The sequence below is a fragment of the Ictalurus punctatus genome, chromosome 2 (assembly GCF_001660625.3).
Source record: "Ictalurus punctatus breed USDA103 chromosome 2, Coco_2.0, whole genome shotgun sequence".
Lineage (NCBI taxonomy): Eukaryota > Metazoa > Chordata > Actinopteri > Siluriformes > Ictaluridae > Ictalurus > Ictalurus punctatus.
Window position 1 is genome coordinate 20,981,092 of NC_030417.2, and position 10,977 is coordinate 20,992,068.

A 10,977-nucleotide genomic window follows, 5' to 3' on the forward strand; every position below is an offset into this window, starting at 1 on the left:
AATAAACGTGTTTCAGTAAGCGCTATTCTAAAGAGACTGTAGTTATCTCTCATATCAACTAAATAAACTGGAGAAAAACATTTTCTTTATAAAGCACACATCATAGAAACTTTAATGCATCATTTATTGAATTTCAACACATTTACCAACAGTTTATTAATGATTTGTGACTCTGATCACGTTTATTCATTTGATTTTATTTTGATATGCACTTATTACTCATGAGTTACTCATTACCAAAATGAAAGCTGAATATGATAATAACATGATTGTAAAAAAAAATTTAAAAATAATAAAAAAAAAGAAGCAATTTTTAACGAAAAGCTCGCTGAAAGCACTGCAGAGGCTATAAAGTGAGCCGAAGCACCATGGAAAAGATTAGCGTAAAAGAGTCCTCCATTATAAACAGATACCCACCGGGTTCTACAGACCGGGTTCTAGAGATAAACATAGAAATCAACTGCAGTAGCCTACAGTATGTGAATGACTGCAGACTAATTGATCACCATTAACAACTTCAGCATTTTAAACAGAATATTTAAGATCATAGGATAAAATAATCGCTTAAAGAATATAATCATGCTCACTGCCAGGTCAGCATTTTTATGTAATTCATTATTTTAGAGTAGAGAGGCTGTTCTAAAATTTCTTTATTCTTGTAAGACCCTGCGATTCCTTCAAACAGACGGTTATAGATCTTCTCCCACGCCTCAACCTCTGAGCGCCACAGAGCTGATCTGGAGCGAATGATCTGAGCCACTTCATTTTTGCTACCTTTGGCCAGACTCATACTGTCTTTACAGATGAAAAAAACATCTACACCAATAAAGAGGGCATTTAAGGCAATGAACCCTGCCCTGGCTGACTTTGAAAGGGCCAGAGAAGTTCCCTTAGCCATCTGCCCAATGTCAGGAAGATCTGCAGCAAGCTGGGGGATGTTCCGAACTGCTTTAGCATTCTGAATCGACAAATCAGCTGTTGTTGTAACCACATCCTCAGCTTTGACAGCGTTTACAGTTGAAGCTGCAACCACAATATCATCAAAACACTGGGCTACTGAACCAGCACTAGCGGCCAGTGTCCTAGCTTCAGTAACCTCCCTGCTGGTTACGTCTTCCACACACTCTAGGATCTTCTGCACATCTTCCATAAATCTCAAGAAGATGTCATTGGCTTTTTTCCCTTGATGACTGTTCACTGCAATTTCAGTGATGCCTGTAACAATGCCATTAACGCCGCTGGTGACTCCAAGACCAACACCTGTTAGCGTGAGGGCCAAAGATGCACCTGCAGTGACGGGAGCGAGAGCTAAACCTACGATGGACAAAACACCTCCTGCAATACCGACTGAACTTCCAGCCACAGTGGAGATGTTGGAGCCCTTCTTCATCTTGTCCAGCTCAACTGCAGCCTTCTCTAAATCAGACAGGAACTCAAGCATTCTAGAGTAGCGCTCTCTGAATATAAAGATGAAGTCCTGTGCCTTTACATCGAATAGGAAATTCATCCTGAATGACTCATCCTTCCTATAAGAAAAGGTTTTGAAATACTAATAGCAAATTTGTCCATTTCAAATATCAATTACAAATTCTTCTGATAAAAATCTTGAACATAAAATACGAAAGTCACCATTCAGAATAAAATTAATGGAAAATTAAATGAAAGGAAATGTTTTACCTGATTTTGGTTAGCTGGAGTAAATGGTCATACAGATCCTGCGCAGACTCCTCACTCACGTTCAAAATCAAGTTTCGTGAAGATTTCCTATTTTTCCATCTATAACATAATACATGTGATGTTAAACATCTAAACCACATGTGAACAGAATTTCTTCAAATAGGACCCCTGGATGTTCATCCAACATTTCTAAAAACCAGTCACTGTCATATGCTGTCATCAGGATATGCATTCTACTTCCCGCAAACCTGACCTATGGGAAATTCAGACAGCAAAGTTCAAGAGATATAGATACATAAAACTATGGGTACACCATTACTCTCAATTTACCAGTAAAGTTAAATTAGCCAGGCCTTTGGTTAAGGTGTTGGACTACTGCTCAGAAGGTTGTGAGCACCGCAGAACGGCCACTGTTGGGCCTTTGAGCAAGGCCCTTAAACCTCAATTGTTCAGATGTATAATGTACATTACATTACATGTATAATGTAAATGTAACTCACTCTGGATTAGAGCGTCTGCCAAATGCCGCAAATTGTAAAAAATGTAAAAAGCTATAATTAGCGCTCTGCTGGTTAAGCTTAAGCTTCATTCTGTAATCTTAGAAGCAACAATGGTGTGATTATTAATTATAATCTGGTTACTATTTCCATCTAAATTTGATGTCAGCCAGCAGCGATAGTTATTCAGCTAAGCCCAGGCTCCAGGGAAAAGGTGATGGCCTGACTGCTGATTACAGTTTACAGTACACTTAATTTTAGCCACTGAATTCTCGATGAAATAGCATCATTTCGGTTTTTAGCCTTAAAACTTAATCGATCCAAAATATTCAGTCTGAATTCATAAAATTATTTCCTCTTGCCAATTCTGTATGTCCAGCTATGATTGTGCTTGGGCACTATCATAATCTATGTGGATGCTAGTTCTGCATTGAGCTTTTGTCTGTGCTCAGTAGCCTGACAAAACATGTTGATTTTCACATTCACTCTCATGGTCACATGCTGGATTTAATTTGTTCTACTGGTGTACACATCACCTCTGTTCCTGGGCGTCTGATTGGTGTTGCTGATCACAAACTCCACAAAATCCCTTATCTCCACCTGCAAATTCAAGCCTGTGGATCCTCACACCTTTTTGGCACTTCTTCAAATTCTCTCCCTTTTCATCTGTCTCTCAGCTCTCTGGCCCTGATCACATTCTGTGATGTTTTATGTTTGTATGCAGTGTATGTAGAGTCATGGCCCCCAAATTCTGGAACTCTTTACTTCAATATCTTCAACTTGTTCCGTTCTTCACTTTCCACCTACAAAACCCAAAACCATTCTTTTTTCCCAGCACTTTCACTTTTCTTCTCACTCCAGTTGATTTTTTTATTTATTTTTTTACACTCCTAATCACTTAAACTATATACAGAATTTATCAAAGAAAAATAAAGGAGAAAAGTCCCTGCCTGGATGATACTTACTCATGAACACCCCCAGAACCAGATACACTCCTGGATCTGCTAAGAAAAAACACAATTAGTCAGATGTATTTTGGAGTGACTATAATACTACATGAAATCAGGATATGTTCAATACCCTTCCTCCATCTTCTCAATGATCTGCTGAGTGATGCGGATGTATTTGTCCAGCTGGAAGACCAGGACTTCTACATTGCTGAGACTCGGCAGGAAGAACGCTCTTGCATCTCTCTTGAAGTGGACGAGGAGTGGAGACACAGTTATGGCTGCAAAGATCACTGAACGTACGGACATGGAACTGAAACTGTCATCCATGAAGACATCCAGTGAGGTGACGGCTAGCTTCTCCACTGCATCCAGGACGTGTTGGAGTTCCTCCAGGCCTTCTAAAGTGTTGTTAAGAACTTCTTCTAGCTCCTTCTCCAGCTCCGGCCTACTGGAAACATTTGTCAGGCTTTTCCATATGTACTGTCCCCAAGTCTGGTTCTTGTCCTCAGCCTTGGCCTTGATGCCTGTCATTTTATCGAGCTCAGTCTTTCTCTGTGAGGTCCATTCAGATTTTCCGTCACAAAACTGCTTGACAGTTTCAGTGTATTTGAGAGTGTCTAAGATGTACTTGCCCAGCTGCTCCTCCAATTTCTCTCTGTGATTTAAAAAAGTAATAATAATTAACACAATTCCTAAAGCATTCAACTATTTTCCTCTGACTCAGCGATCATTTGCTAAAGTTTTATGTCCATTTATGTATTTTAATTAATAATCTTTGTCACACATTTATGACTTTATGTTGTATTACTTATACCTTTTTCTACCACAGGCTTACCAACTGACCTCAGATCCAGTAAATGTTCAAGTCATTACACACTTCATGTTGTATAATATGTGACACTATGGGACTTAATATGCAACAAGTGGACAGTGATCTTTTTTTTTTTATCAATTAAAGATGGCTGAGTCTCTTCTTTGTCCCTGGACTAAAACTGGGTAATAACATTGTCTTAAAGGCATATAAGTGATGCCAAGGCTACATGGTAAATGGTAAACATCAGAGCTTGTAAATGCCTGTGGGTCACACCAGCCACAGTCAATTCCTTGCAACGCCACCAGAGGGCATCCTCTCCTCAAATTTTGAATGTATTTTTTGAAAGTGTTTTCTATTTACTGTTCACAGCAGATGAAAAGCAAAAGAAAAATGCCTTGGACCCATTCATGTTAGTTCTGAGCCGTTATTATCCTTAATGAAACATTCAGTAATGTGTCAATCTTAATAAAGCATTTATATTTAATAGCTTTACTACTACAAAAACGTCGGGGTTACGCATGTAGGAAATTTTTTTTGAAGATTGTAAGATTTGTGATTTCATTCAGCCACACATTTAAAATATCATTGAGAACTGGCCTCATTTAGCAAGCTGTATACAAATTTATTCATAAATCCTAAGTTTTTACGTAAGAAATTTGGTAGTCCTATAATAGGGTACAGGTAAATCCTGCAAATTTCTACTCATGGTCTTCAGTGTGTGTAAATTTCCATATAAGAAGACTAACCTTGACTTCAAATGATATAATCTGCAAGGATCATACCCTAGATCTTTAGGACAAATACAATTTTTTGGTGTGAACAACAGTACAGTATACTACAGAACAGAGATGAAAATTCCATGTACTGCTGTTCCTTATTTTAAGACTGAATCAGTTACAGTACAAAGAAAATGATATGGTGATGGACAAACTTCTGTTCTATTAAAAATAACTTAAATCACCAACCTTATTGTGGAATCCATTTGAGCCAAAGCTGTAGATTTTCCTGTAGATTTGATATTCCCCAACTATATATCCCTTCAAATTGCAGTGTCTGTTTGTAAGTTGCAGAGCAAAATAAGCAACTTTTATTACCTTTAAGTGCTAAACAAAACTTCAGAAACTACCTCATCATCCAACTCAGCTCTCTGACTCTAACAGGAAAGATTAAGAATGATAAGAAATGACTCCTCCCCTGTGCTCTAGCTGACAAAAAACTTTTCAGACTTTAAAGCTGTTAAACAGGTTTAACATTGTATCCAGGGGAAGGCAGAGTTAATTACCCTGATTCCAGTTCAATGACAAACCTTGAACTAAAAGCACTGAAACTAAACTATGTTGCAGGACTGTTGCCTACACGTAACAAACAAAGCGCAAATGACACTTAAAAGACAGTATCTGAATAGTCAGACTGGCTAATTTGATACACAGTTTTGTTGTTTTGTTGTTCAGTCTCTACCTGTAAATGTTCAGTTCAGATTTGGCTAAATTAGCTGTGTAAAAGCAGGGAACTGAAATCTGTAATGATTACTCCAGATCTTACAGACCGATGTATGAAAATGTCTACAGAATATGAAATACGGTTGAATTGAGAGACTTGAGCCTGAGATTGTTATTTACCCACAGCCTGAGTTCTGGATGAACAGGAACATCTGCTGTAGTTATAACTTTAGTTTCAGTATGAACTAAAGGAATGAGGGAGTGCTTATAAATCTACTTTTCTATCTTTAAACAGGCAAAACAGGTAACTGCCACGTCACCTGATCATGGAAGGCCTATAAATAGGTATGATTTTACACAAGCTTCAGATACCAGTCACGCGCAAGAGGCGCTTCCCATAGTGTTATGCTAAACGCAACGTCGAAGTTCCCTTTGAAAGGGAGCAGCTGTTCGTTTTCGACAAAAACATTATACAAAAATGTAAGCAAACAAAAATGAAGACTGTAAAATTTGTGATTTCATTCAGCCACACATTTAAAATATCATTGAGAACAGGCCTCATTTAGCAAGCTCGATACAAATGGATTTATTCATAAATTGTTTATATAAGTTTTTACAAAAGAAATCTGATACTCCTGTAACAGGGTACAGGTAAATCCTGCAAATTTCTATTCATGCTCTTCAGTGTGTGAAACTTTCCGCATAAAAAGACTAACCTCGACTTCAAATGATATAATCTGCACGGAGCATACCCTAGATCTTTAGGACAAATACAATTTTTATGGTGTGAACACAAGTACAGTATATTACAGAACAGAGATGAAAATTCCATGTACTGCTGTTCCTAATTTTAACTATAAAGTCTGAATTATTTTCTGAAATGCTGAATCAGCTACAGTACAAACAGTACAAATGGTTACAGTGTGGTGATGGACAAACTTCTGTTCTATTAACAATAACTTAAATCACCAACCTGATTGTGGAATCCATTTGAGTCAAAGCTGTAGATTTTCCTGTAAATTTGATATTCCCCAACTATGTATCCCTTCAACTTGCAGTGTATGTTTGTAACTTGCCGAGCAAAAATAAGCAACTTTTATTACCTTTCAGTGCTAAACAAAACTTCAAAAACTACCTCATCATCCAACTCAGCTCTCTGACTCTAAGGGGAAGGAAATAAAAATGAGAAGAAATGACTCCTCCCCTGTGCTCATGCTGACAAAATTTCAGACTTTAAAGCTGTTAAAAAGTTTTCAGATTCTGCTCTTTTCTCAACAACTGGGTTTTCTCAACAACTGGGATTATGGGTAACATAACCACAAAGAAAATCATTGACTTTATCATTTTCTTCTAAATGTACACAAACTATCTATATGTGGACAAACCAAGTGATAAGCCCGTAAAGTGAATAGTGAAGTTTCACTTTCTGTTCTGTGAGCTATCACCACACCACAGAGTTAAAACACAGAATCTGTTAAAGCTCCAGATTTATTTATAGGAGATTCATTTGTAGCACACACAGGAAAAATAAAAACATGCCTCATGTTTACTCCTTCTGACAAACAGTAAAATGGAAGTGTTCTTAGACATACACATGAGAATCAGCAAGGGTGTGTGGATCGAATTAGGCTTCTGATGCATTACTATATATTCTGTATAGTCTGTGTGACCAATACACTTCATATAGATAATTAATATCTGTTTTAGTAAAAACAATGTACAGAAGAGTTATCCTATAAAGGAATGAGGCAATACATGTAAATATGTAAACTAGTTTTCTGTACCACACCCAAACTTTTTTTTTTACGTTCACAAAAGCCCCAGCTAATCCAGGTTTTCTATCAAACAGCAATGCAGAAACTTGTGCTGTGGCTCTAAACTATACACTAAATTACATTTAAGCAAAATCACACAAGCAAGGCTGCGGTTATACTGAATATCAGCATGGCTGTGATTTGGCAGCTGGTGTAACTGGGATGCTTGTCAACGAAATGTTTTGTCAAACTGTTGGCAAATTGCTGTGGTATAAGAGAAGTGAAATACTTGGAGATGTGCTGTTATATGAAAATAATCAACTTTGCAGTGATAACAGTAACTCATTGTTGGTTCGAATTTAGCCTATTACCCAAAAACATTTAAAATTCAACTTAGAAGCCAATACTCACATCTACCTCTGAGACCAGTTGGAGATAGAAAAAATACACCAGCCGTGAGTGAGAAGAAGCAAGGGTCCAGCTTTATTGTTTCATTCCACCACACGAGATCCACACCGATGAGAATTCTCAGAAGTGATCCCCCTATCCTGAGCTTAAGCTCCAGTATTTATACTGTATTTACACACTAGATAACCCATAGGTTTCCAGAAAAGGCCTATTTCACTTACCCATAGAATTGAAACCAGGGGTTTTAATTTACACATAAAATCAGAACCCAGGCATTTCCAACAACCCAGGAAACAAAAACCCAGAGTTTCTAGTTACCTAGGTTGTCAAAAACCAGGATTCTCATTTACCTAGGTTTTCAAAAACCAGGATTCTCAATTCCCTAGGTTAAAAAAATGACGTAAGCAAGACGACTAAACAACCGGGAGGGACCTTGGTCTTATCGTTATCTCGAGGGGGGGGGCAGCCACCCTTATAACTGGCTTTCTTCATGGTTCTCTAAAAATTAAGGCTTTCCTTGCGAGACGAGAATCTTCACCATCTGAATCATGAGTAAGTTATATTTTCCTGTTTTTTCCTGTATTTCTCGTTTATAATTTATTTTCATATTTGCACTATATTTCTTATTTTATATATATTTATACTACTTGAAAAGCGGTTTACTGTACTTCCAACTTCTTAATATCATTACAGTTCTACTGTCCTGCATATCCTACAATTCTGCTTTTTATAGTTTCTCTATTACTATAAGATTCTATTAAAGTTATTCATGTGTGTGTATGAGGAAGAGAGTGTGTGTGTATGTATGTTTTTAGCACTCCTCAGCTCGTACACTTCTTTTTGACTTTTTTACTATTACTGCTCTTAAATTGCTCGTAATTCCAATCCGCCTAATCCCGCTTCTATGTGTCCAGGTGCCGGTGCCCGTCGTCAGTCCCCTCTCTCTCCGTTACTGGACCTGGATCAGGGTTTGGACCTGGATCTGGACACTCATTACCAGCTTGTGCATCTCACTGCTGATATCATGATGCTACTTAACTATCTTCGCAGCACCCCCCCTAAGAATGGAGATCCGGGGTTCCCCCCTCTTCTTCGGTACAGAATCTGCCCCACGAACGTGCGTGTTGACGCCTCTACACAGTCAGACCCAGAACCCCCCTCCAGCTTCCAATCCGAGGATGATGATGTTGTCTTCTCCGATCCGGGCCCCGACCATCCGTCCCTCTTCTCACCCACCAGTCCGCCCGACTCTCAGTGGTCCGCTCACTTCACCCACCCTGATTTCCCCATGTCCCCAGGACGCACCCCATTTTCCTCCCCCTCTTACTCTCCTCCAGACTACGCACCCACCCGTCCTGTGAATTACCAATAAAATTACATTTTTACTCATACTCAATCTCCCTCGTGTTTATTTCATGTCATTTTTATCCACAACATCATCAAGTTTTGTCCTTATCATGCCACCGGTGAGAAGAGAAATGAGGATGAAATTGGGCCCAATGCAAGACACACTGAGGAGCCTGTTTATGAGATCCATTTACCCTATATCTGTATGCAGTGGTTTATTCTCAGTACAACACTGACATTGTTATGATTGTGTTTATTGTGCAAGTATGAGTGGATCAGCTGCAGCAGTGCTGGTGTTGATATCTGTAAAGTAAGAAACATCCCATCAGAGTATAAAGGGTGATTAATACTCAGTATAAAGCATATGGAAACACTTTCAGTCTCTACCTGTAAGTGTTCAGTTCAGATTTGGCTAAATTAGCTGTGTAAAAGCAGGGAACTGAAATCTGTAATGATTACTCCAGATCTTACAGACCGATGTATGAAAATGTCTACAGAATATGAAATACGGTTGAATTGAGAGACTGAGCCTGAGATTGTTATTTACCCACAGCCTGAGTTCTGGATGAACAGGAACATCTGCTGTAGTTCTAACTTTAGTTTCAGTATGAACTAAAGGAATGAGAGAGTACTTGTAAATATACTTTTCTATACCACACCTGAACCAGTCATATTTACGGTATTCACTTATGCACACAAAACCCCACCAAACCACAAAACAGCTGTGTGTATTTTGGAATATACTTTGTGTCACGATGTCACCAAAGTGGGAAATGCAAAATCATTAGGAGACTGTTTACATGGTTTCAGTGTCAACAGTCTCTCTCTAACACTTCCCGTTTCCAGGTGATCGAATGCTTTACATAATTCTTGTTCAAAATTTGCGTAGGTTTGATACATCAGCATGGAGTTAAACATGTCTGCTTTGCTTAGCACCTGTCAGATTTTATATAAATCTCTGGAAAAATACACAAGAGCACTAACAAAGAGAAACTCATATTACATTAGGAAACCTTTTTGCATTTGCCTGAAGAACCATCATGTTTTTTTGAGGAATCACTTCTGGGTCAGCGGAAGTGGTTGCGTTACTCACATGGGAGCCTGGATGTGGTGTGGTTGCTGCTTGTTGGTCCCCTCTACCATTTTGGAGAATTTCCTCGATGACACTTATGGAATCTGCTGTTCATGGATGCCAAGCAACTGGCCTTGGGAGGTCAGTTGTCTGAAGGTTATGCACCTCAACTGGTTCAATGGTGTGAGGTGAAGTCTTCTGTAATGAAGGACTCATTTGTCTTTCAAGACAAAGATATTTTTGGGGATAAACCTGTGGGTTTTTTTTTTTTTTTTGAGAGCAGAGAATTTGTGTGATTTTTTAAACAAAAGCTCAAAAGGTTAAACAATAAAGCCAATTCTTCACAGCCTTTTTTTGCTCTTATTTACCAAGGGTGCCAATATTAGTGGAGGACACTGTATTAAAATCAAATATGAGAGAACATTTTAAAAGTGAATTAATGAGTATAGAATTCAAATGGAATTAAACAGGCTCAGACAATATAGAAAGTGGGGGAGTAGAATGTTATAATGTAAAGCTTTTATTTCCAAAAATGGAACATTTCAGGAATTTCAGTACAATTATTACCAATTTATTAACAATTTGTGTCTTTTATCATGTTTATTCAGTTTATTTCAATCTCTGGCATGACACATTTTAACTCACTCACCGAAATGAAACCTGAATATGATACAATAATAATGTTTTTAAACATACAATGCAAATTTTACTTTCTAAAACTGCAAAAATGCTCTGATTACACATTACTCTGCTTTCATTGAAAACTTAATTTTTTCCTGAAGTCTATAAATGTGAAAGATTTTAATGGAAAATTAATATTCATTCAGGAATATAGAAGGCAGAATTGCCTCTGGAAATGTAGTGATACTTTGGCACAGCCCAAGCCTCTGTATAGCTTTATTTTTGTACAATTTAAATCTAGACATCATGCTAAACAAATTACAACTCTACTGCATGTAAATAACATTTTACCATGTCTATGTGTGCTTAGTTTGATATTATTTTAATTTTGTACATTC

The 10,977-nt window shown here is 37.9% G+C and overlaps 1 protein-coding gene across 3 annotated transcripts; it reads right to left on the reverse strand.

Moving 5' to 3' along the window:
* Positions 1–176: 176 nt before the first annotated feature.
* Positions 177–6,546, reverse strand: LOC128628834 (apolipoprotein L1). Of its 3 annotated transcripts, XM_053673774.1 has the most exons (6): positions 6,351–6,546; positions 4,904–4,991; positions 3,255–3,779; positions 3,140–3,178; positions 1,678–1,776; positions 177–1,526 (listed from the first exon to the last, which is right to left on the reverse strand). In XM_053673774.1, exons 2-6 carry the CDS (start codon positions 4,918–4,920, stop codon positions 584–586), a joined length of 1,623 nt encoding a protein of 540 aa, XP_053529749.1. In that variant the 5' UTR covers positions 4,921–4,991; positions 6,351–6,546; the 3' UTR covers positions 177–583. The 3 variants fall into 3 exon arrangements, with proteins under 3 accessions (XP_053529749.1, XP_053529750.1, XP_053529751.1); XM_053673775.1 differs by lacking the exon at positions 4,904–4,991; XM_053673776.1 differs by lacking the exon at positions 6,351–6,546 and having other exon boundaries at positions 3,140–3,175; positions 4,904–5,108.
* Positions 6,547–10,977: the final 4,431 nt, after the last annotated feature.